The sequence below is a fragment of the Cherax quadricarinatus genome, chromosome 41, assembly GCF_038502225.1.
Source record: "Cherax quadricarinatus isolate ZL_2023a chromosome 41, ASM3850222v1, whole genome shotgun sequence".
Taxonomy (NCBI): domain Eukaryota; kingdom Metazoa; phylum Arthropoda; class Malacostraca; order Decapoda; family Parastacidae; genus Cherax; species Cherax quadricarinatus.
The window spans coordinates 22335303-22363087 of NC_091332.1; the positions used below are offsets into that span (position 1 = coordinate 22335303).

General features: G+C 38.4%; 1 protein-coding gene across 1 annotated transcript in view; it reads right to left on the reverse strand.

Moving 5' to 3' along the window:
- Nucleotides 1–438: 438 nt before the first annotated feature.
- LOC128695944 (probable glutamate receptor) overlaps nucleotides 439–27785 on the reverse strand; it is a 33688-nt gene continuing 6341 nt past the window's right edge. The window contains exons 4-10 of the mRNA XM_070092822.1: nucleotides 25484–25701; nucleotides 21268–21448; nucleotides 11124–11223; nucleotides 10477–10606; nucleotides 10290–10379; nucleotides 7792–7843; nucleotides 439–467 (exon numbers count right to left, since the gene is read on the reverse strand). Coding sequence (XP_069948923.1) covers nucleotides 439–467; nucleotides 7792–7843; nucleotides 10290–10379; nucleotides 10477–10606; nucleotides 11124–11223; nucleotides 21268–21448; nucleotides 25484–25701 — 800 coding nt within the window. The remainder of the gene's footprint in view (nucleotides 468–7791; nucleotides 7844–10289; nucleotides 10380–10476; nucleotides 10607–11123; nucleotides 11224–21267; nucleotides 21449–25483; nucleotides 25702–27785) is intronic.

Genomic DNA, 27785 nt, shown 5'->3' on the forward strand with positions numbered 1-27785 from the left:
TAATGTATTGGAGCACTACATCATTGTGTGTATATAAGGTGAGTGAAAGGGTAGAATCTTACAGTAATTGTGTGTGTGAGAATGACTGTTCGTTATTGTGAGAGTGTCTTCAAAGATGTTATAGAAAGCACATACTACGTGGTGTTACTAAGGTATGCCATATGACTGTTTAGAATATGCTGTGATACAAAGTCCGGGGTTTCTCTTCTTGTAGGAAGCATTCTGTGAGACAATTTCTGTATATCGGAAGTGTAAATAGCTGTAATGAGCAACGTGGTACAGTATTTAATATTATGTGAGATTGTATTTTGGCACATAAGGCCTAACATATAATGTTTCAGAGGCCTGGTTAAGACTACATAGTACATGTCGTGTTACACTATGTGCAGGGTAGTGTTATATATTTTAAGTACACGCTGTTGGTTTCCCTTTGCTATTTTAATGTTTCAAGTCACATGTAAGAGTATCTGTAAGGTAATACAAAAATGTATATTGAATTTGTGTAAATACACAATTTTAGTTGACTTTGTTGGATCAGGTATGCATATGAGTTCAAGTAGCAGTGTATCATGTATTAATACTGGTATAGGGTATATAGTGTATGAAGAAGTCTTGGGTGGATTGCACCCGTGGTGAGATATAGAATATATTATCCTTGTATGCTAGGCAAAGTTTTCATAATTGTTACTTAGAGCAAGTAGTATCCTGCGCTCTTATAGTATGTCAATGTTTTGTTGGTATTTGATGAGGGGGAGGGGTACCTTTTTACTTCCAGAGCACATATATACGACTTCATAAATGTACCTTTGCTGGGGACTGGGGATGTATAGGTTTTAATGGTATGTGGTGAGGTTTTTACCTTTAAGAATTGTTTTGTATATAAAACTTGGCATGAGATGTATAAGTGTGCTGGAGTAGGTTATCTGGATATGTTGTTGGTACACCTGTGTGAAGTGTTCCTTTTTTCTTTTTGGATTGTGTATACGTATGTTGTACTTTAATTTGTTGTTCCATGTCGATTGGTTTAGTGAAATATGTTTGCTTCCATGTATAATGTATACTGTATTTTAAATAAAATATAACAAAAAATTATATTTGGAAAGAAATAAAATAGCTCTTCTGCTCCTTCAGAAATATTTAATATATTATACTGTGTTACATTTTCGGAAATGTGTACACTGATGTATCCTGGCTAAGTTAAATTGAGCTGTGACTGCAGGAGTAATATCCTATTAACAAAATATTCCAGGATACACGGGAGTCTACGTCTATAAATTCTTAAGGTACACAGGCAGAATGTAGCCTAATTAGTAAGTTAAATAATACACATAATGATTGAACTTTAATGTCAAAAAATCATTCTCTAGTAAATGTTATTGTAATACTCAACAGCGGGTTAATTTTAGACTTTATGAAATCAGCAAGTTTCATCACTATAATCTACAACGAAACAAAATTTCGTACACACTAAATATGTAACTGTTAAACCTCTAATTACTAAATTATGTAAATACAATGGACGAGAGGGTGGTGAACTGGTTGTTTCCACCACCACCACCATCACTCGCCGTGGTTCAATTCCCTGGCATGGGTGGAAATGCTGGGCATATTTCCTTACACCTGCTGTCCCCCAGGGATGTGTTCTGAGCACACTCTTCTCCTTGCTATAAATGATTTGGCCTCTATTCTTCCATCCAATATTTGGTCATCACTCTATGTTGATGACTTCGCTATAGCTTGTGTAGGCCTGATTTTCACCTCATTAGTTTCTCTCCAGCATGCGGTCGACCGTGTTTCCAATTGGGCCACCACGCATGGGTTTAAATTTTCCAGTACCAAAACTCACCAAATTACTTTCACTAGACGCTCTGTCATCTCCGATCATCCGTTGTACCTCTATGGCTCATGTATCCCTGAACGTGATACAGTCAGGTTTCTAGGCCTTCTCTTTGACAGTAGGTTATCCTGGAAACCTCACATTACCTCTCTGAAGGCAACTTGTCACAACCGGCTGAACATTCTTAAAACCCTTGTTCATCTTTCATGGGGAGCTGATCGTCGAACTCTCCTTCGCCTACATTCAGCCCTCATTTTATCGAAACTCGATTATGGTGATCAGATCTATTCAGCGGCCTCTCCTACTAATCTCTCGAGCTTTAATCCCATCCATCACCAGGGATTACGTTTGTGCCTTGGTGCTTTTCGCTCTTCCCCTGTTGAGAGCCTCTATGCAGCAGCGAATATTCCATCCTTGTCCGATCGCCGTGATGCCCATTGCCTTCGTTACTATTGTGGAAAATACTGTATATATTTTCCAGAAATTCAGTATTTATATGTAAATAGATGGCCATACTTTATTTAATAATATTTGTCATAGAAAACGGAAAGCCTGCGTCTGCGCAGACAGGACTCGCCATCTTGGTTTTGAATTGGATACAACGTTAATATAATGGGAAGAATTTTTCGTGCTCTAGAGGTTAAAATTGGACTGACACCTCTCAAATAGGATGCAAAATTGTTGGATGTGCATTCCTGCATAACTTGAGATATCAGACGACTGGACAAGACAGCTCCAGGAGCCTCAGATAAGCTCTCTAGATTTGTGTATAATTCTGGCCAGTGTTTTCATAAATTTAGTTAGTGAGGTTTTTCTGAGTATGATACAACTTAATATCCAGTCAAATTGGTAAGTGATATTAAGATATATTTTCCTTCTGTTATGTATATGTGAATTTATATATAATCATTTTTTAATATACAGCCCACAAATTTATATATTTACCAGTATTCCTGGTGTATGCATATTTCATTTAATTAATAAGTCCAGAGCAACTTGTGGTTATGACAGTGGTAGGTATCGAAGGGGGACATTTTTTGCGACTTAGGTGTCCCAAATTCCTACTTGTCTATGTAACATTGATAAATAATAATTATCTTTGTTATCATTTACTGCTATGTACATAATTAGTTACATTCAGATAAATGCAATTTTCCACATTTAATGTGTCCGTTGGTCCTTCAAACCGGATGTAATTAGTGAAGTCATTAATTAGTTAATTACTTAATAATTATATATGAAATGACAGAAGGAGGTGGATGTTAAGTTCACAAATTTACTTAATGTGTAGTGGATTATAATTATTACAATATTAATTTGGATAAGTCAAGTCTGGCTAAGTTTATATTAATTGTATAATATTAATTTGATAAAAAATTCTGACCAAGATTTATATCAGTGTATGTGTAATTGATAAGTCATGTGTAGCTAATTATTAATGTGTATATTAATTTTGCTATGCCAAATTCTGGCAAGGATTTATTAATTTGTATAATATTAATTTTGATGAGCCAAGTTTGTATTAATGTACATTTAAAATTTATATTATACATGTAATTGCTAAGCTCAAGTAGCTATAATTTATTTAAAGGTAAGTTGTACTATTTAACTTTATAAAGTGCATAATTTAGTACATACTCAGTGTTATTAAGTTGAATTTAATACATTGCATCATGGCTGAAAATGAGAAAATTAATATAGAAGACAAACATATGGAATATAGAGCAAAGAAAGCGTCATTGCAAGCTAGAAAGGGTCATGTAACCAAGGCATATAATAAATGTTTGGAATTAATGAATCAAGAAACTGTGAATACTGATGATTTAAAATTGTATTTAGATGCTTTAGGTAATAGATATGATTCATACAAATTATATTACAACAAATATGAAGGAGATTTGTTAGTAAACTGTGTAGATGAGACTGAAGTAGATCTCATGATTAATCAGTATTATGAATTAGAAGAAAATATTCTTTCTTGTAAAAGTCAGGCCTTGAATAAATTAAAATGTGTAAACCAGGCAGTTAATCAGTCTGCTCCAACAAATAATATGTCTTTGCCCAAACTCCCAGACCTATGTTTACCTGTGTTTAATCCTGGTGAAAACTGGGAGGAATTTTGGTCAAATTTTAAAGCAGCTGTGCATGACAGGAGTGACCTAGCCTGTGTAACTAAATTATTTTACCTCAAAGGACAGGTAAGAGGAGATGCTCACATACTCATACAAGCCTTTCCCAATGTAAATGACTCTTACAAGGAAGCAGTTGACTTGTTGAAGGTCACTTATGGTAATATAGAACAAAGTAGGTTGAATCTAGTGAATATCATTATTAATTTAAAATCCCCAGATCACACTTACAAAGGTTTACAGCAGTTTAGAGTTAAACTGGAGAGCACTCTCAAAACTTTAAGTAATAAATATAATCTAAAGGAATCAGACTGGTTATTGAGTGCCATGGTACAGAATAAATTAAGCTGTAAAACACTTGAATGGATCTCGAATAAATATCACAAGGGTTATTTTGGTCTGGAGGAAATAAGACTAGGTCTACAAGAATTAATTGTTCAGTTGCAGACCAGCCAACTAACTCATTTTAAAGATGCAACACATGATAACTCTGAGGTATCTGTCAAGTTTCACAAAGGGAAAAATTATCCCAATGTTAATAATCAAAATTCATTTCCTAAAAGGAGTTACATAGGGGCATATCAAGGAGCAGGAATCAGAAATAATGATTCTCCACAAGGTAAGAAGAATAAGTACCCTCCTAAGAGTAGCCCAGTTAATAAGAAACCAGTCAAAGAAAGGAGAGATTGTCTTTTCTGCAAGGGTACTCATTTTTCTAAGAATTGCAATGCATACAATTCATGGAATGATAAAGTTGAAAGATTGGAGGAACTTGACAGATGTATCAGATGTTTAGGTAATCACAATGTAAAGGATTGTTATGCCAAATTAAACTTCTGTTATCAATGTCACAAAGGAAAACACCATATAGTCATGTGTAAAGGTCTATATGATAATGTTGATAATAATGATAATGTTGACAATCCTGACACAACAGTAGCTAATGTAAAAATTGCTGCTAATGTTAATAATGATGGTTTTGCTGAAGTAGCCTTACCTGTGTTACAGGTAAAAATTGATGATAAAAGGCATAAATCAAAAAATGTAACTGCATTATTGGACCAGGGATCCCAGCGTACTTTCATAAAACGTAAATGTCTTGATGGTATGAAAGTACAGATGGGAGATCCCACAACTTTAAAATTATCTGGTTTTCTCTCAGATAAAAGAGCTCAATTGTATGACACTGTTTATGTAACTGTCAGGTTGGGCAATGAGAAAAAACGTGTTAATGCAGTAATCGTAGATAGACTTCCAGAGAAAATATCTACAGTAGGGCTTAGTAAAGCTACAGAAAGACTCTCACATAATGTAAATTTAGCACCTTCTGGTGTAAGTGATGATTCTGTAGGCCCAATAAATATTTTGATAGGTAGTGACTATTATGCCTCCTTTGTAAAGGGTATGGTAAAGAAATGTGGTGTCACCCTTTTGAAGACTGCAGGAGGCCATGTAATGTACGGTAGGATTCCTCGTAATAATAATTTATGACTAGAGGAAACTACAAATACCATAACTGTGTGTCTTACTCATGAAGTCGTGCCCCAGTATAATTCTTTCATAGACGATGGTGTTGAGCCAGTGCATAAATTGTGGGAATTAGACAGCATTGGAATAAACGTAAATGAAGAAAGTCCAGACGATTCTTTTACTCAAGAACAATACCTGAGAGATGTAAAATTTGAATCTGGACAATACTGGGTACGACTTCCGTGGAGACTGAACCATCCAGAATTGCCCACTAATTACAGAATGGCATATGGACAATTAAAGGCTCAGCTCCGCGAACTGAGTAAGACACCAGAATTGTTAACTGCCTATAATGATATAATTGCTGAGCAGTTAATTAATAAATTTATAGAAGAGGTACCTCCTGAGCAAGCCAAAATTTATGGTCACTATTTACCACATCACAGAGTGAAGAAGGATTCTAAGACCACTCCTTTGAGGATTGTGTTTAATTGTAGTGCCAGGAGTAACAAAAATGTACCTAATTTAAATGACTGTTTGATGACAGGTCCGTCGTTGACGGAAAAATTAGGAGATATCTTATTAAATTTCAGGATGAAAAATTATGCCTTTACAGCTGACATAAGTAAAGCTTTCCTAAGAGTGGGTTTACAAGAGGCTGACCGGGATTGTACCCGATTCTTATGGCTTGAGAATCCTAGTGACCTACTTAGCCCTCTGAAAACCTTTCGCTTTAGGAGCGCATTATTTGGTGCTACTTCCAGTCCGTTCCTACTTCAAGCAACGATAAATGCACACCTTAAATGTATGGGAAGTCCATTGAGTAAAGTAATGGGCAAACAATTTTATGTGGACAATTTCCTGGGTGTGACGTCAACTGAAGAGGAACTGTTAATGACTTACGGAGAGGCTAATAAAATAATGCAAAGTGCAAATATGCCTCTGAGAGAATGGAATAGTAATTCGTCCAAATTGAAGGACAAAATAAGTAAAGATTACCCTGGAGATGAAGTGTCAAAATGTAGTAATGTATTGGGTTTAAATTGGGATACTGAGAGAGATTTGTTAATGTTAAAACCTAATAATTACAGTATGCCCAATAAATTAACTAAGAGAGTTTTGCTTGCTGAAGTTTCCAAATGTTTTGATCCACTAGGTTTAGTGTCACCCCTTACTATAAGAGGGAAATTATTAATTCAGGAAGCATGGAAACTTAAATGTGCTTGGGATGAAATTCTACCTGAGGAATTCATTAACAGGGGGGATGAATTAATTGGTGATTATATAAAAATTCCAATGATGGAGTTCCCATGCCAGGTGGCCAATCCAAATGGGAAAAATGTACTCCACATTTTTTTGTGATGCTTCAAAATTGGCATATGGAGCAGTTGCTTATCTTCAATGTAATAGTCTTATTTCTCTTGTTATGTCTAAGGCTAAAGTGTCTCCAATTAAATCACGTACTTTACCTCAGTTGAAATTAACAGCCATTTATGTAGGTGTCAAATTAGCTAATTATATAAGAAATAAGTTGCAGGAGATAAATATTAGCGACACTGTAATTTGGTCTGATAATGAGGTATCTTTACAATGGATTCATAAGGGAAACAGTAAAATTGTGTATGTACAAAACAGAGTCGCTGAAATTAATCTGATGCAAGAGAAGTATAATAGTTTGGGTCAGCATATGTTAACATTTAATCATATACCTGGTGAGGAGAATCCAGCCAATTTCTTGTCTCGAGGTTTACCTTATGCTAAATTTGTAAATGCTGTATCATGGTTTAAAGGACCGAGCTGGCTGGTAAATAAAGCTAATCGGCCTGTACAAAAGGCATATATTGCTCCTGTTGAAATTACTGTGACAACCGCTCCAATAGTTTGTCCTTCCTTAGCCATTGATATAAATAGGTATTCTTCTTTACCCAAACTAATCAATGTAACTAAGTTGGTGTTTAAATTTCTAAACAATATGAATGTTTCATTTAAGTTTTTATATCCTCTTGAATATTGGATAAAGAGGGTACAGGAGGAAATCTATGGAAATGAGATTAAATTGATGATGGAAAGAAAAATTGTGAAAGGTTCCATAATAAGAGAAATTGGGGCTGTATTTAGAGAACAATGTAATTAGGTGCAGAGGTAGGTTACAAAATGCTGAATTGGGTGATTATGCTAAACACCCTATCTTACTGCCAAAAAACTTATCATCTAACAAATTTAATTGTACTAAATGTCCATAAAAATGTAATGCATGGGGTACAAGATACCTTAAATTGTATTAGGGAAACTTTCTGGATTCCACAAGGACGGCAAAGTGTAAAAAGGGTGATTAAATCTTGTGTAATATGTTGCCGTGTGGATGCCAGATCCTATATGTACCCAGGTCCTCCACCATTGTCAAATGAGCAATTTGAGCCGTTTAGCAACAAACTCCAGCCGACCGCAGTGTGGAAAATACTGTATATATTTTCCAGAAATTCAGTATTTATATGTGAATAGATGGCCATACTATATTTAATAATATTTGTCAAAGAAAACGGAAAGCCTGCGTCTGCACAGACGGGACTCGCCATCTTGGTTTAGAATTGGATACAACGTTAATATAATAGCAAGAATTTTTCATGCTCTAGAGGTTAAAATTGGACTGACACCTCTCAAATAGGAGGCGAAATTGTTGGATGTGCATTCCTGCATAACTTGAGATATTAGACGACTGGACAAGACAGCTCCAGGAACCTCAGATAAGCTCTCTAGATTTGTGTATAATTCTGGCCAGTGTTTTCATAAATTTAGTTAGTGAGGTTTTTCTGAGTATGATACAACTTAATATCCAGTCATATTGGTGAGTGATATTAAGATATATTTTCCTTCTGTTATGTATATGTGAATTTATATATAATCATTTTTTAATATACAGTTCACAAATTTATATATTTACCAGTATTCCTGGTGTATGTATATTTCATATAATTAATAGGTCCAGAGCAACTTGTGGTTATGACAGTGGAAGGTATCGAAGGGGGACATTTTTGCGACCTAGCTGTCCCAAATTCCTACTTGTCTATGTAACATTGATAAATAATAATTATCTTTGTTATCATTCACTGTTATGTACATAATTAGTTACATTCAGATAAATGCAATAGTCACCGATGTTAGTAGACATTATTTGTACGTCGCCCCAGTTTGTTCCGTCCCTTTTCTCTTCGCCTACATTCGCTCTTGCCTTCCCTTCAGTTGCCACCTTTCTATGTTCTTGTAGCATCTCACTTTTCCCTGCCCCCCCCCCCCTGGGAAGTTCCAGCTGTTCGAGTTTGTTCTTTTTTACTCCCTTGCGCGAAAGCCCAACTGCCTATGGTAGCTTCCTGCTCTCTTTTTCTTGACCACTTACGCTCTCATTCTCATGCCATCGCAGTGTACACAGATGGCTCTGTCTTCTGATGGCGTCGGATTTGCAGCAGTGTTTCAGGACAGTGTCGTGCGAGGACATTTACTATCCTCGGCTAGCATTTTTACAGCTGAATTGTATGCCATTCTTACAGCACTTATCTGTATTGCATCTATGCCTGTGTCATCATTTGTGGTTGTCTCAGACTCCCTTAGTGCTCTACAGGCTATACAAAAATTTGATACCCCTCAACCCATAGTCCTCCGTATCCAACTTTGGCTACGCCGTATCTCTACCAAGCATAAAGATATTGTTTTTTGTTGGGTCCCTGGTCAAGTTGGTGTACAGAGCAATGAACAGGCAGACACTGCTGCGCGGTCAGCAGTACATGGCCTACCAGTTTCATATAGAGGTGTTCCACTTACGGACTATTTTGCTGTAATAGCTACCCACCTTCACACCCATTGGCAACAACGTTGATCTAATCTACTCGGTAGCAAACTTCATTCTATTAAACCGAGTATAGATTACTGGCTGTCCTCTTGTCATCAGTGTCGAGGTTGGGAGACTACTCTCTCCCGTCTTCGCATTGGCCACACTCGTCTTACTCATGGGTATCTCATGGAGAGGCACCCTGTCCCTCTCTGTGAGACGTGCCAGGTTCCAGTATCGGTTAGCCACATTCTGTTAGACTGCCCTCTCTATCAACGAGCACGCAGAATTTACCTCCAACGTCGTCTCCAATCTACTACTCTCTCTTTACCTTCCCTTCTTGCTGATGGACCCTCCTGTAATCCTGACTCTCTCATTGACTTCTTGACAACTGACTTACGTCACAAACTCTGATGACGATACCTTTCGCACTCCCCTCAGCCCTTTCTACCTCAATCTCTTGCTACCCTCTACCCATGCACTATCCACTGCTGCGCTGTTCTCCATAACCTACTAATTATCTCTCTCCCTTTTGCCACCTGATATCCCCAGTTCCTTCCTGCCCTGTAGCGCTGTATAGCCCTTGTGGTTTAGCGCTTCTTTTTTATAATAATAATAATAATAATAATGCTGTCTCTGTTCACCTAGCAGTAAGTAGGTACCTGGGTGTTAATCGACTGGTCAGGGTCGCATCAAGGGGACAAAATTGAAGAACCCCCTATAAAAATAAAACAAGACGCACTAACTTTCTTGGGTTATCCTGAATGGCTAACCCTCCGGGTTAAAAATCCGAACAGCTCTAATGTTATCTTACCACTACCACCCTGGAAACTTCACTCGGTTGTAAGTACTGTCTCACATCCAACTCACAAATTTGAAAGGAACGTTTAGACGAAGTTTCTGTCCACACTGAACCACTATCAATGATAAACCGAAACGATGTTTAATATTTCTTCTCAAAATTGTTGGTATGTTGTGAATTGTTGTAGCCACGCACGTACTGTGCCCTTCATTCTGTGGGTTGTGAGTGTTTACGGCGGTGACGAGCGTGGACCATGAGCTCACACAGGAAGACCAAGCTTGACAAGCACAGTCCAGCACACAGCACAGTGAACACACCCTGAGAGCACTTACTGTTAGTTTGTTAGGTATGAGGCCTATCAACTGCATGTGGCTATTTAAAGCTACAGTTAACTAACAAACTAGCGTTAACTTACCCACAGACCATGTATATTATAAGGTTCGTTCACTGTGATGGTAGAGGGAGCCTTTAAACAAGACGTCACGTTTTTAAGTTCGTTACCAATCCACTCACTGTATAGGTTGTGCTCAACCAGGGCCTGGATCCTGCAACATACAAACACTTTCCATACACCAAAAACGCGCAATTAGAACCTTATGACGACGTTTCGGCCACTTCTGGGCTACTGTCAAGTCACAATGAGGCCACAGTATTTGACAATGGTCTGGGACGGAGCGAAACGTCGTCATAACTTCCTCTCTTAAATGCGGGCGGTTGGTGAATTTTTCCAGTCAACGTATTGTGACATACTTTCTAGTTGTTTACCACAGCTTGAGCATCACTAGTGTTCCTATTTTCATGAAGGTAATGGAATAAAACCTAGCAGAGGAATATTGTATGCATGGCTAATTTTTTACTTTTCGTGTCATTCCACTAATAGGATTCCTACCGTAGCAAATTAAAAATCAGAGTTGTTCACTTTACGTAAAATCATAATCATGACCTCGCTAAAATTTATGAACATTTCCTCTTTGAGTGAAATATGTTTATAAATATGTTTTAAATATAGTTTATAAATATCACAGTAACACATAAGCAAAACAAAAACAACTTTACACTAACCAGTAATTTATGGCCGGCATAATAGGCAATCCTCTATGAGCGATGATGCAGAAAATAAGTGGGAAGTATGCCTCTTTAGCCATGTAGAAGTCACATCTTCCTGAAGGGGAAAGCGGGAAAACTTAAATGCTAAAAGTTAATATTTTTCTCTCTACACTGTCACTCCGTGCTAAACACAGTAATGTTTACCTGTATGCAGAGTAAAACACATCTTTTGTGTTATTAATGAATCAAACAACTTGACATCTGAGACACGGGGTCATTTTTAATGTTTGTAGGGGAAAAGGACAGGGAAAGGTTAATAATACTAGTGAGATAGCCAAGGGTGTTGCAGCGACTACAAAGGCACATCGCGTTTTTGACACTGGCGCATAGAAAACATATGCACAGTTACAACATTTACTAAGAGAAAAGTTTCGCCATGGGTCGAAACGTTTCCTTTAATAAATGTTACAGACTCATAACTGTACAATACATTTTCTGCATCTTGGCATAACAATTGTTTTGCTCCATCATTTGTTAAACACAATATTAGTTAAGGACATTTTATACTGAGACGAGCTTTCATCTTCAAAGATCAAAGCTTCAATAACCGTTCTGGTTTTCTACGTGATTACACAAATGAGATGGTCGCCCAAGATCTGCCCCACATCACGCCGTCGACTCCAGAAACCCCTTCTCTCCTGCTAAGAACAATTCTCTACAGACAACTTTCACTTAGTTCTCTCGACTCTCCCTGAGCCCGACCAACGCAACTCCGAGAACATAAATGAGCAACATCACCACCACCAACCTACTGAAGAAATACTCCTTACTACGAAACTCTAACCTCTGCCTACACAGTAAATGGAAGAGCACGAGTAGAAACGGCATCGCTAACAGTCCTCTCTCACGCTCAAGTGTTTTCGAGGCTGAAGCACACAGCCTTGGTCTTTAGGTTCGCCACGGAGATACAAAGACCCAAGAGCAGTCTAGATACAGCTGTAACAAACCATTCACTGCTTTTGGAGACTCGGAATATTGCATAAACGTTTTATACATGGGTTAATCACAGCAATCATTTCGGAACCTAACCGTCTGGTCATCTACATCCATGCATACAGAAACTTTGCATTGAATCAGAATATTCTCAACACCTTGGCGTAAAGGATGAGTGATCATCCTCAATAGTATGAACTATTCCAACACAATTTTCGATAAATTTGGTGACACCACCACCTTTTCTCCCATTCTTGAATATCAATGGATAAAAAAAAAAAATTAGCTTCTTGGCAAATATGGCAATATGCCAAAGAAAAATGATCAGGGTAATTCCTACACCTTCTACTTACCAACCTCAAAGCAACTAGGCTTCAACGATTACCTAAAGAACATAAACCTAACGTACTTCTCCGATCCATCACTTCTTGGACTGGCAGCACCCCACATAGCTCTAAGCCCCTGGTCAAACACCTTTTTAATATGACCTTAATCTCAGGTGACTCCTTAACTGCTTGAAAGACTTCTACTTACTCACAAGTTCTGACGTCACTGCCCTATTCACTAATGTAGTGGTAGACCAAGCTATTGACGCCATACAACGTAAGACAGTGGATGACCTGGCCTTCCTGTCTCACGCCAAGATTTCGTCGATCTGATCGAACTGTCCCCACGCTACAACAGCCTCTCACTGTCATCCTAGCTAATCTCTTTACGGAACATTTACAAGCTAACCGTATCCTGATCATCACACCTAAATCAGTCATCAGGATGAGGTACATACAGTAGATTAGGTGTCCCGTAGCTCGATCGCTAGGGCACTCAGCTCACACAGAGGTCCGATGATCGAATCCCCGGTATGGCTGGAAAACATTAAGACGTGTTTCCTTAAGACACCTGCTGTCCATGCTCACCCATCAGTAAAATGGGTACCTGGGTGTGGGTCGCATCCTAGGACAAAACTGACCTAATTTGCCCGAAATGCTTTCTATACATGTAGTAGTATGTCATTGATGTCAGCTAGGCTTGTATGCCTGGAGATTATGGAGAGGGTTTCGGGGGTCAACGCCCCCGCGGTCCGGTCTGAGACCAGGCCTTATGGTGGATCAGGGTCTGATCAACTAGGCTGTTACTACTGGCCGCACGCAAGCTGACGTACGAATCACAGCCCGGTTGGTCAGGCACTGATTTTAAGTGCCTGTCCAGTGCCTTCTTGAAGACAGCCAGGGGTATATTGGTAATCCCCCTTATGTATGCTGGGAGGCGGCAATTGAACGGTCTTGGGCCCCGGACACTTATTGTGTTGTCTCTCAGTGTACTCCTGGCGCCCCTGCTTTTCATCGGGGGAATGTTGCATCTCCTGCCGAGTCTTTTGCTTTCATGTGGAGTGATTTTCGTGTGCAGGTTTGGTACCAATCCCTCCAGGACCTTCCAAGTGTATATTATCATGTATCTCTCTCGCCTGCGTTCGAGGGAATACAGATCAAGGACCTTCAACCGTTCCCAGTAGTTTAGGTGCCTTATCGCACTTGTGTGTGCCGTGAAAGTTCTTTGTACACTCTCCAGGTCTGCAATGTTGTCAGCCTTGAAGGGGGCAGTTAGTGTACAGCAGTATTCCAACCTAGAGAGTACAAGAGATTTGAAGAGAATCGTCATGGGCTTGGCGTCCCTAGGTTTAAAGGTTCTCATCCTATTATTTTCCTAGCGGATGAGGTAGATACATTGTTGTGGTCTTTGAAGGCGAGATCGTCTGACATTATCACTCCCAGGTCCTTCACATTACTTTTCCGCTCTATTGTAAGGTTAGAATTTGTGGTATATCCTGGCACATTTTTAATTTCTTTAAGTTTTCCTTATCTGAGCAGTTGAAATTTCTCCTCGTTGAACTTCATATTGCTTTGAGTGGCCCATTCGAAGATTTGGTTGATGTTCGCTTGGAGTCTCGTAGTGTCTTCGATGAAGGTCACTGCCATGGCGATCCGGGTTGTTTGCTTGTTCAGACCAGAGCTTTGGTGAGATGGGTAAGGAAGAAGGATGGGTAAGGATAGAAATATTGGAAAAGGGTGGGAGGGGGGTGAGAGGTAGGATATAAAGGCAAGTGGCCCAACCACTTTGGTGTAATTTAAAAAGTGTACGTGAAATGATAAGATATTCTTTAAGAGGTATAATACTAACCCATCAGAGTCACATAGATATAACAGATATATAAGTACATGACTCTGAATTGGTAGTAATTATACAAGTTGCAATTGCTTTTTTTTTTTTTTTTTTTTTTTTTTTTTTTTTTTTTTTTTTGCGATTGCACAACGGATATTTATGCGACAAGGAAGGCAATAATTTTCTGGCCAGTTTATAGAATTTCGTGACAATGGCTTCTTACAGGTGGTGTCCAGCCATAGTAAATAGCATAATTTTTACATTAGAAAGTTATATAAGATGTCTCCCTAATTGGGGGCGATGATTTTCTCAGTATACATAGAAGGGTTCTGGTGGTACCCAATCTTCTTCATCAGGTAAGTTGCTCAATATCATGGGTCGATGGTAATCATCTTTATGAATAAAACGCCGGACCCTCTGCGGGAGAGTCATTCTTTGAGTCCTGTGAGGAGGAGTATTGATTATATAATCTGTGGTATTTACCACTTGTATAGGATGTTCTCTATCTGGCATCATTCTTGGAGATTTTAATGCCAGACATAAGAATATTGGTGGGTCTATAACAAACACCAATGGAACTAAACTAGTGAGATTGCTAAATGAGCATGATAATGTTCGAATTGTGGGCACTACTGAGCCTACTCACATATATGGTGGCATACTAGATCTGTGTCTTGGATTTAATACATCATATACGATGCATGACTCTGTCATAGTTGATGATCTTCTATCTGATCACTTCCCAAGACTAACAACTGTCAATCTTGATCACATCTCCAGCAATCAAGGAGCTAAATACAGAAGGAGGAAACTTATTCTCAAACCAGAACACAGAGACAACTTTATTAACCACTTGGATCAATGGTATAAGAATTACGAGCCCATTGGCACACAAAAATTTAATGATGATTTAATTACCACTATTGAGAGTGTTCTCACAGATCAAGTGGGCAGGAATAGGAAACAAAAACCCTCCACTATAAATAACAATAAAAACCAATGTAAATACTATAATGATCCACAGCTGTGCAATCTAACACATGCAGCTAGGAGGATTGGTAAAGCATACCGTGAATGTAGAACCCCAGACCTGCTCAGAACGTTCCAAGCTGCACTAACAAATGCAAGGAATAGAAAGGAAGAACTTAGGCAACAGGAATGGGAACAGTTTGTTAGTGGATTAAATAGGTCCACCCCTTTGAGTTTGGCTTGGAAAGGTATAAATAAAATAACCAGGAAAAAGACTGGCAATGTTGCTCATCCCTTTCCTCTTGAAAAAGCAAATGACCTCATAAATGACTGGTCCAAAACATCCAGGCATGAAAGCCTTCCATCTCATATTAGAAAAAATTTAGAGAGTACTTCTGAAGAAATGTTGAAACTGATTAATTTTATGAGCCAAAATATTGATGAGAGTGATTGCCTCTTTACCGAGTATGAATTAGATAATGCATTAACCAAAGGTCGATCAACTGCTCCTGGAGAGGATGGTATAACCTATGATATTCTCAGAACTCTAAGGCACGTGCCTGATAACCCTTTGTTGGCACTGTATAATCTCAGTTACATTGAGGGCGTTCTTCCTACTTCCTGGACCAATAGTCTCATTGTGCCTATCCCTAAGCCCCAACAGCCTGATACATTTAAGCCGATCTCCTTAACTAGTTGTCTTTGTAAAACTTTTGAAAGAATGATGCTTAACAGACTGTACTACAGAATCAGACATCAACTTTCCCCCTACCTCTATGGGTTCATGAAAGGTAAAAGTGTGCAGAACTGTATTTCCACCTTTCTCACTGCACACACCTCTACTAGTTTTACCACTTTTCTTGATCTAAAATCTGCATTTGATATTGCGAACAGAACCGTTATACTACATGAACTAGCCAAAATGAATATTGGTGGTAGCTTACTCTGCTGGATAATAGGATACCTGTCAAATAGAGTATCCTCTGTCCTTTACCAAGGCTTCAGAAGTGATTCTAAAGAAATGTCTTTAGGTACACCGCAGGGAGGAGTTCTTAGTCCCATGCTATTTAATATTCTGATTAATGCTCTCCTAAATGCTCTACCTGCCTCACCTAAACATATAGCTATAAGCTATGCTGATGATATCATGATCCATACAACAGGGCATAAGAAGATGAATACCATTCTTAATGAAGTTCAAGCAATTTGTAATCGACTAGGCCTCATAATATCTTCCTCTAAAACTAAGATATTAACAAGCAAACGACATCCCCCACCCATCTATTTGCAGGGTGAAATCATTAGCTACGTTAAAACTTACAGATATCTTGGTGTAGATGTACCCTTTAACAAATCCACTATACCACAACTAAACAAGAAATGTAAAGCTAGGCTAAATGCTCTCAAAGCTGTTGCTGGCTACAATCCCAACTATGGTGCAAATGTGAGAATCGTGAGAATGATGTACATAGCCTATGTTAGGTCCTTAATTGATTATGCTGCTCCCATGTTGATATTAGCTAGAGAAAGTTCTCTCCGACCCTTGGAGTTAATGCAAAATGAAGCTCTCAGGATTATTCTTGGCTGTCCCAGATCTACAAAAATTCTTAACATGAGGAAGGAGCTTGGTATTTCTAGTATCAGTGATAGGATTGTTGAAATTAACACTGTACTCGGTATTAGAATGTTGAGAAACGAACCAGACACTGTCACAGTGAATCTTACCAAGTGTCTAGAGGTAAATACACACAGATCTAAATGGATTGTGAAAACGTGCAATTGCATTAAGTTTTATAACCTGCATGAACTGTATCACTGTAGGCAACAAGAGCATTTCACCCCTCCATGGAAGATGTGTTCATTTAATATCACATACCTACAAGTTCCTCCCAAGAAGCTCATTGCTAGTAATCCCTTCCTTAAATCTCTTGTTAGAGCAACTGCTCAAGAAGAAATTTCTCACCTAGCTGGTAGTAACAAGTTATTTATTTATTTATTATCACACCGGCCGATTCCCACCAAGGCAGGGTGGCCCGAAAAAGAAAAACTTTCACCATCATTCACTCCATCACTGTCTTGCCAGAAGGGTGCTTTACACTACAGTTTTTAAACTGCAATATTAACACCCCTCCTTCAGAGTGCAGGCACTGTACTTCCCATCTCCAGGACTCAAGTCCGGCCTGCCGGTTTCCCTGAATCCCTTCATAAATGTTACTGGGGGGATTCAGGGAAACCGGCAGGCCGGACTTGAGTCCTGGAGATGGGAAGTACAGTGCCTGCACTCTGAAGGAGGGGTGTTAATATTGCAGTTTAAAAACTGTAGTGTAAAGCACCCTTCTGGCAAGACAGTGATGGAGTGAATGATGGTGAAAGTTTTTCTTTTTCGGGCCACCCTGCCTTGGTGGGAATCGGCCGGTGTGATAATAAATAAATAAAGTAACAAGTTATCACAAGTTATATACACTGATGGATCTAAACAGGAGTCTTCTGGCAGGGCTGCATCTGCTCTTGTTGCCACCTCCCTAGTTAAGAACGATAATAAATTTGTTGAGTTAGGCATAAGAATTAACAACTGGGCGTCTACACTGCAAACTGAATTGTTTGCAATCCTAATGGCGCTAAAGCTAACCTATGACACTGAGCTTGACTCTATCATCATTACTGATTCTATGTCATCATTGAAGGCTCTTGGCTCATATAATGACTCCAACAACATGCTCATTGGGGAAGCCAGGTACAGATACTCAAAAATTAGGGAAAAAGGAATTAATGTACAATTGCTATGGATCCCATCACACATTGGATTACTCCTTCATGATAAAGTTGATATGTTAGCCAAGAAGAGTATCGAGAAGGAGAATGTAGAATATAACTTTGGTATAACTGTGTCTAGCATTAGGAATAATATTAGGAGAGAAGTAAATAATGAAAATGATTGTTATAGGAATGCAGTTAGAAGCCTGAGTAGATCTATAACCCACTATGATAACATGAACGTAGATAAGTATGTTTATGGAGCAACTTGCAATGTGAACAGACTGACTGATGTTGTAGTGGCCAGGCTTAGGCTTGGTTACAAGTACTTCTGGCAGTTTGGGAGACACACAGATGATGATCAAACTAAATGTAAATTATGTGATCAGGCATATGGTCATTCTCTTGAACACTATGTGCTTAATTGTCCACTTATTGAGGAATACAGAGACAGACAGTATAATAACCTATGTGACATGTCAAGATATCTTATTAATGAAAATAAGATACCAGATATACTAAGCAAATTTCCTAAATTTGCTTGTAACAGATAAGTGAACTATAGATATGTAGATATAAATCCGTATGTATTCCTGTTAACCCTTTGGGGCCTAGTTCCTAGGCCTTTTGTGTATCCATATGCTCTCGCGCTACCGTCCACAGGATGGATATGGGGTGCACAATAAACTAGCCACTTCGGTGGCAAAATCTAATCTCTATCTGGCATGTATAGTTCTTGCATTGAATAGAGTTGTTTCTTTTTTAGTGTCGAGGCGTACATTTATGGCAGTAATATCTTGTTGTATGTGTAAATCTGCCATTTTAACTCTGTCTCTCCTCCTGGTATCGGTAATGAAGCGAAGAGCTCTATTCTGGACCCTTTGTAGCCGTAGCATGTTGGTCTTTGTTGTTAATGACATTGGGACACAAGGGTATTCGAGTATTGGTCTTATTATCATTTTATACAGATGTTTTTTGACATGTTGAGGGGCTTGATTGAATCGAAAGAGACTGCTAAGACCGGCTTTGGCTATGTTGATCTTTTTAGTTACATGAGATGTTGAGTGGAGCAGCCTGTCTATTTCATATCCCAAAATCTTGTTAGGGTTTCTAATGGCTACAGGTGTACCTCTGATGGAGATACCCCCTTTATCTTCAATTGTTGATGCAAAACATCCTATCGTGCTAACAAGGACCTTGTCAGGATTAGTTGTAATTCTCCATTTCTTTTCCCAATTAGATGTTCGACGAAGTTCAATATTCATTTTTTCTATGACTCTCTCATACTTGTATTTTCCTGTTACCGGAGTTGATGAGACATGAATAACATCATCTGCAAACTGTGTCACAATTGTGTCATTAAACTCTGGTTGAGGAAGGTCATTCACATAAATGTTGAACAGAATTGGACTTAGACAAGAACCTTGTGGGACACCAGCTGTCGGTATAAAAGGCTCTGTCGACCTGCCATGAAAGGTGGGAATGATTTTTCTTGGAGTTAAGAAATTATATATTAATCTGAGAAAAGTCCAGTTATGGTCTGGTAGGTCAATGAGTTTGTATATAAGGCCATCATGCCATAAGCTATCAAAAGCTTTATGAACATCTCTGGTGGCAATTAAGGCAAGATTGCCCTGATGTTTTAGACTTGCTACTGTATCGAAAATAACATTTATTGCATGATTGGTACCTCTATGTGTTCTAAAGCCAAATTGTTTTTCAGTTAAAAAGTGATGAAACTCCATATAGTAGTTCAATCTGTTGGAAATGACTTTCTCAAGAACTTTTCCAGTGACTTCAAGTAAAGATATAGGTCTATAGTTCCCAGGTTGGTGGATGTCTTTATTGGGCTTACCAAGAAAGATCATCCTAGCAGTCTTAAAAACAACTGGAAAATGTCCTGAGGCCAAGATGGCATTAAAGATATTTACCAAAGACTGTTTACAATTTCTAGGTAGGTACTTTATTTGTTTCATTGTTATTCCAGAGAGACCAGGGGCTCTATTTCTCATTCTTCCAATAACCTGACTTATCTCTAGTAATGTAATAGGTCTAGTAAGCGGGTGGGTATCTTCAAGAGTTGAAGTATCGATGGAAGGTAGTGGTTGTAGATCATCCAAGTTATCATCTCTCCATTCATTTACCAACTGATAATGATTATTGTTAAATTGACGACTGTTATTGTGGGAGAGAATTTTCTCCCATACATCACCCATCAAATTAGCCTGGTCCTGTGGATCATCAAGTTTAATTTCAACATCTTCATCATCCTCATCAGTGAAGGTATGAACTAGGTAATTAGGAGCCTTGTGCTTTGCCCCTAAAAGTTGTCGGATCTTACTCCAAAATTTTGCTGGTTCCCGTTTATACTGATTAGCTTGAAGAACTAGAAATTTCCATATGTCCCGTTTGTGATGACTAATCATGTTAATTAATTCTTGCCTTAATCGGTGCAGTGTAGCTGCTGGTGGTTGTCGCGTTTGAAGATGCCTTCGACATTCTGCTTGATAATTTCTTAAATTGTCTCTAATTTCCCTAGTAGGTTTATATTGTTGGTATATCTTTGTGGAAGCTAATTAACAAGTTGCATTAGTAGCTTCAATTATTCGATTATGCAGGGACCTGATTGCATCATCAATTGCATTGGAAGGTAGATTTTCCAATGACACAATTTCATCCTCACCCAGATATGCCCTGAAGGGGTCAAATCCTAGGGTGTTAAGATTGGGTTTAGGAGGTACAGGCATTCTAAATGGAGAAGTTTGTAGTTGTATTATAACAGTTGAAGAGGGCAGGGTGATGAGCATTAAAATCTCCAGCTAGAATTGTTGGAATATTCCTGCTTAATATCCTATGTAGAGGAATTGACTCTATATATTGTTGGATCCGGGTGTCATCCGCAAAGGAAGACACGGAGCTATGGCTTACATCTCAATGTCAGTAATGAGGATGAGTAATAGAATGGGAGCGAGTACCGTGCCTTGTGGAATAGAGCTTTTTACCTTGTACATGTACTTGTTGAAATAAAGATATTATTATTATTATTATTATTATTATTATTATTATTAAACTATACGACTTTTGTGCCACCCCTACTTGATACTGGTCAAGACATACTACAGCGTAGTCTAATTTCATTTCCAATCTGTAGGTTACATTTTTGTAATTACCATTACTCCCAAGCTGTAGCCATTGAGTTGTGGGTAAGTTGTGAAGAGTTCCACACATGGCAGTGATTTTTTTTTTTTTTGGGGGGGGGGCAGAATTTTGGTTAGTATAGCTTTACCTTTGACTGAAAAATCATCAGACATTATTTTTTTAATGGTAGTTTCTTCAACAAGGAGGGCGTAATCACGGGACCTGACCAGAGTAAAGGCAGCATTGAAGAGTAGGCTCGCTCGCAGAAACTGAGACCGTCCACGTTTGTTTGCCAACTCCATCTCGGCGAAGATGCCCGATTTAGCATCCTGAAACAAATAAGTCAAGAAGACTTGTTAAAGTTGTTTTCTAGTATACTCACCATGCAGTGAACGGGATAATAACTACAAGTATATCCATTTAAGAGTTATTAATCAATATATTATAAAAACCAATGTAAAAATGGTATACGGGGGGCAGAGTATGAGAAGACCTACTTACTATGAACCAGTAGGCCTACTGCAGTGTTCCTCCATTCTTATGTTTTTAAGAAAAGAAAAATTAAACGAGTAGTAAGAGAATTCAAAAAGATAACCAATAAGAGAATGGGTGAGTCTTTATCAGCAGATTAAGCTGAGAATAAGAACTAGTGTATTTGTTCAAAATATGCATGAATGAAGGAAAAGTAAGGATTGGAAGAGAGCATTCATAATTTCTTTATATAAGAGAAAGGGGACCATAGAGAATGTTAAGAATTATAAGGGAATAAGTCTGTTGAGTAACCCAGGAAAACGTATGATAAAATTAATACTGAAAAAGTTCAGGGTATAACGGAAAGTAAGATTGCAGATTAACGAGGTGGATTTAGGAAGGGCAGGGGATGTGTAGACAAACTCTTTAATTTAAAGCATATAAGTGTAAGGAACGGTTTATCACATATATGGATTTAGAAAAGGTATATGATGGTGCGGATAGGGGACCAATTCTGCAAATGTGTGGAGTAGGTTATTGCAAGAACAAAAGCGTTTTTATGCAGAGTGAGGGTCAGGTAGGTATGTATTAGAGAGGTGGGGGGGGAGAGAACGTTTTATAGTAAATGTAAACCTTCAAGGGGGATGTGTAGTGTCACCATGGTTGAATGCTGGGGTGTTGGGAAGAGGTGTGCGATTTAAAGATGGTGAATGGGATGCAAGTGAGAATTGCGACAGTTGGTCTTTGATGATGACGCGATTCTTTTGGGAGAGTTTGAAGAGAAGTTGCAAAAGCTAATGGATGAATTTGAGAGGGCATATAAAAGAAGAAAATTAAAAATGAACATAGAAAAGAGTAAGGTGATGAAAGTAACAAATGAAAAAAACTCTAGGCAATGAAAGACTAGATATCAGATTGGAGGGAGAGTATGAAGAAAAATTTTCAGATATTAGGGAGTGGACTTGTAGGCGGATGGATCTATGAAACATAAGGTGAACTGTAGAACAGACCAGTGGTCCTCGAAGGATGTCGCGAGAGAGGATGGCAAGTGTGGCGGGAAGTTTAAAGGATAATCAAAGAAACATTTAAACATTCATGTAGATCTTTCCAGATTCCATGCTATCTCCGTGTTACGTGCAGTGTTACGGACGAACCTCAAAGAAGTAAATAATATGATCTTTCTTTTTGCATTAGCGCACCGCTAACATAATCGATTATTTTATTACATTACTTAAATTTCGTGAGTGTAATCGCAACTTAGAGGGTTACCGTGCATTGTATCAACATAACCTCGAAATGTTCCCACTAGTAAAAAGTTTTAAAACGAGCAATGAATTGTACGGCCTTTTACAGAAACATCATGAAACACTGGTAGAAAAAATTGATCATTACTTTCCATCGTTGATAAACAGAAAAATTCGACTGGGTTAGAGACCCCTTTGCGAATCTAGCTGTTCAGGTCTGACATTAGATGAGGAGGAAATTACCTGCATTTCAAGGGATCGCACCTTGAAAATGAAACACGGGAGTATGCTACTGGACTCTTTCTGGATATACAACCAGAGACAATACCCATGCATCTCTTCAAGAGCATCATCTATTCTACAGTTCTCCACGACATACTGTTGTAAACAGGGATTTTCAGCTCTGATAAATATCAAAGACCAGAAAAGAGAAAGGCTTCTTGGTGTCGATGAGGAGATGAGAGTCTGTTTGTCTCAAATTAGACCTAATATAAATAAGATTACCAGACAAAAACAAGCTCATACCTCTCACTGAGTTTGTATACTTACCTAAGGTTACACATGTAAGAGGCTCTATAAATATATTTTGGAAATGAATCATGTTTTTATGTAGCTCCATTGTTTTATTCTTTCTGGATGTCACATGATCATATTACAGAGCAGTTGTGTGTTTTGTACGTCTAGTGCTATGTAATCAGTAATGTATTAAGTTTAGACTGCCCGTAATGCCAAGTTAGTTAGTTAGTTAAAGATTAGCCGGTATTCTCCCGGCCCGGGCCTTGTCCAAGTGGTGGCCCGGCCTTGGCTCCCTCTTTAGGGAGTGTCTGAGACCTAAGTCTCCCATGGGAGGAGGCACAAGTACCTCCTCATCTTTGGGACCAACTGTCCCCAGGCCTAGCCACAAGCTAGGCCTCTCTGGTATGCCATCCCCGCCCCAAGGGGGCAAATGGGAATGACAGTCTTATGAGCTAAAGGCTCGGACTCAGGCACCTACCCTACCCTAGAAGGGTTAGGCATGGTGTCGATCGTAATGCCAAGGCATGATAGTGGCTCTCTTGCATTACAAATCATTGTAAACCCTCACTGTAAACTATCTATGTAAATATGCTTCCTAAAATATGTCAACCACATGGTAAACTTGCAAGGAAATAATGGAATTTTGAATTTTGAATTTTGAATTTCTGAATCAAGCACTGCAAAGATTTTTTAAATGTATTCCTTATCAATAAAAAAATCGGTGGAGCGAGCAAATTTTATTCCACAAGTGAGGTCCAGAGAGAAAAAAGTTTGGGAACCACTGAAATAGACGAAGGGTAAAAATAAGTATGTGGTGTGTTAAGGTATCTGTAGAAAGGAAGAAATGTATATATCGAGGCAAGAGAGGGAATGTACCACAGTATAGTGGTGCCACCACTTTTAGTTCAGTGTGAGACATGGACTTTAATGTTGCAGCGAGGAGGAGCCTTGAGGCAGTAGAGACGTCATGTTTGAGAGCAATGTGGTGTGAAAATTATGCAGAGAATTCGGAAGAGTAGAAAATAGAAGATGGCTTTTCATTATCAAATATATAATGCAGAGGGTTGAGAAGGGATTCGTGAGTGGTTTCGGCCTTTAAAGAGGATTAGCAGGATATGTTAACCAAGAGGGAAGGTAACATAGGTAGGGATCGACCCAAGTAGGGTCAGGATGGGATAATTGAGGCTCTGCTCTGTGTGTAAGGAACTTGAGCATCCAGCAGGCTGGTGTATGTTAGATCAGAGACGAGATAAGTGATTTTCATAACTTGTGCTGGTTTACTTCAATCATAATTTTTTCAACGCCATGTCTGATCAAGACTGCCTCCAAACAACCCTGGACCGCCAGCATCCCTGTCGCATAGTAACAAAAATTCTGCAGACAAATCTAACCTAGTTTATGAGTGATTGATCTCATGTTCACGAATTTTAACCAGGTTGAGTTCCAGCTCCTGAACCATTTTGAGGGCTTTTTCTCAGGGTGTAAAGCTACTGCTTCTTGAGCATATTCAACTAAACCAGAACTGGGCAACTTCGCCTGATCTTCAACTTTTTGGAAATGATGAATAAGACACTTGTGCAGCACTTGGATATCTTTATTACCGTGACGTTTAATCTGCACAACAAGCTTCTTCAGTCAAATATAAGAAACCTGTTATGAAGGCGAAACGTTTTCAGGAGTGAAGATACTGAAGCGTCGCACATGTCTTACCAGTTTGTTGGAACTGTATACAATCATTACTAGGATAAACCCTTGAATCTCTTAGAAATGTTGCGTTATAGCACTAAGGGCGCTTTAAGGAGTTAAGCTGCAGCTCAACAGCCTCTTCAGGGTTTTCAGATAAAGCTACTAGGCCTTTTGAGTGTATTAAGGTAGGGGCGGCTAGGGTTATGTGATACAGTGTACACTTAGTTGGCTTAATTAGTTAGATTTCTACAGCAAGCGGGTAGAAATACTGTCATTACTTAACTAGCTTAAACCCTTACTTTACTTGAATTTCGAAATAAGTGAACTCATTACCCTAATGAAAACGTTCCAAGCATTGGATTATATAAAAATGCTAATTCCTTAATAATAATAATAATTAATTATTATTATTATTAAAATTCTTTTTTACTGTCATGTATGACTCACTTTCATATAGGCGGACATGGCCGTAGACGTCTCAAAGATAAGGCCAAATTTCTTGGCATCGACGAGGTTCCTGAGGCTGTCGATCTTGACAGGTATCTGCCTGACGGCGAGGAGAGAGGTGAGGGCACTGGAGTAACTCCTTAAGATCACCAGCACCACCATCATCCACACACACACCAACACCCTCAGTGAAATGTCACTAGGATCGTGTGTAGATGCTGCAACACAACGTCAGTTTCCAAGTAATATTATTTTTATGAGGTAAAAAGGCACATGCAGCAATAGGAGACTTTTATTAGTACATTTCACGTCCATGAGGCTTTATCAAGCTTCGTGTATGTGAAATATGTGACTGAATTCTCTGCATAACTAACTCGTTACGACTGTAACTAGATATATACATGTAAATAGTTCAATACCGCTGTAACTTCCTAAGAAACGAAAACTTGGTGCTCAGTCCCTGGACCCATAATGTGCCTCTGTAATCTTTCGCTTTACCGCCCACACCAAGAATATTGGGCGCCTATATAATTATTAAATGAAGCTGTCAGCTACAGTGAAATGTACAGACTAACAGCTATTAATGAATGTCAAAATTAGTGGTTATGCCTCAAGAACAAGATTAAGTATTGGCAAATCTCCTTATATTTACTGTTAATGTTCACATAAAGTAAATACCGTAGGTACCTGGGTGTTAGCAGACTACTACTGTGAGTGGTAGCAGATAGAATTAGGCTTCGAAATGAGCCAAGGTAGGTAAACATCTTAAATGTGATGAAGTGATGGTGGCGGGAATACTCATAGTGACTTTTTTGTATGGTTATATCCCAAGCGTTGGACTACATATGATAGCATTGCAGCAATGGAAGATTTTTGGTGTTAAACTGACCACTTTGTAATCCAAATTGGTCGTTTTATAAAGAAATCTAAGAATAAAACGAATAGCTTCATATTTTCCTTAGTTTATTTTTATAATTTATTTTTCGATGAAAATTGCAAGATACGTATTTACCGTAACCATCCATCTGTTGAGATCTTTGGTTTGAAAAGTCTCTTAAATATTTACCTTAAGCCTTATACAATACTTTTAATACAGATTCTGTGTGATGCTTATGATTTTGTTTTTGACAGTAACATAACTGTAAAGTTTCACTTGCGAATAACCTTGATCATTTCCAGCGTCTGTGGCTGAGTTGGTTAAGGTATGTTTTAATTCAGTCACTACAAGAAGCAGGTAAATATATGAAATAATTGACTTTAAAAAATAAAAAATACCAAGAGATCCTGTCTTTCATAGTACTCGGATGTTGTTCTGAGTTACCATCACGGAAAGACCAAGCAGAGGTCTTTTATATTTACCACAAGTACATATACAAGGTATACAGGTCTAACTGACATCAGTGATATACTACTATATAGAAAGCTCCTTGTTATGCAAAGATTCCGGGCAAATTTGGTCAGTTTTGTCCCAGGATGCGACCCACACCAATCGACTAACACCCAAGTACCTACTGGACTTATGGGTGAACATAGAGAACTGGTGTAAGGAGACACGTCCAATGTTTCCACCCCTTCGTCGGGAATCGAACCCGGGCCCTCAACGAGTGAAGCGAGAGTTTTTGCCACCAGGCCACCTAGCACAAAGTATCCAAGACCTCCAATAAACTGAGAGTTCGATGGTGTTGTGCCGAATATGTTCCAAGAACTATCAACAACGAAGGTTTATTATTAAACAGACAATATACATTTTACACACAGAACTACTTCTGTAAATCGTTCAGAAATTTGATGCAATTTATTTGTTTAAACAACGAATTTTGCGATTTTTCAGATTCTGGGTTCGAGGTAACTGCTTACATAAACTACAATTACATTTTTAAGATTATTGAAGTGCCTATATTTTCATATATTAAAATATGCTAGATATGGTCAGGGTTATATACAAGTGAAACCATAGTTATGTTAAACTGTCAAAAAACAATAGAATATACATTACACAGGTTCTGTATTAAGAATATTGTATAAAGTTAAAGGTGTTTAAGAATAAATAAAGAAAAAAAGAGGCAAGCTTGAAGCTGTTTATTATATTCTTAGATTACTTTGTTTAAAAAACTAACAACTTGAACTGGGTTACAATATGGTCAGCTGCACACGAAAAACTGCCACTGCTGCGATGCTGTCACATTTTAAAACTCCATGGATGTACAATATAATGCAAAAACAATCATTCAACATTCTTCCTTCCTCAGATGTGGAGGATATTGAACCTAAAGTCGGTACCTGACCAGCCGGGCTGTGGCTC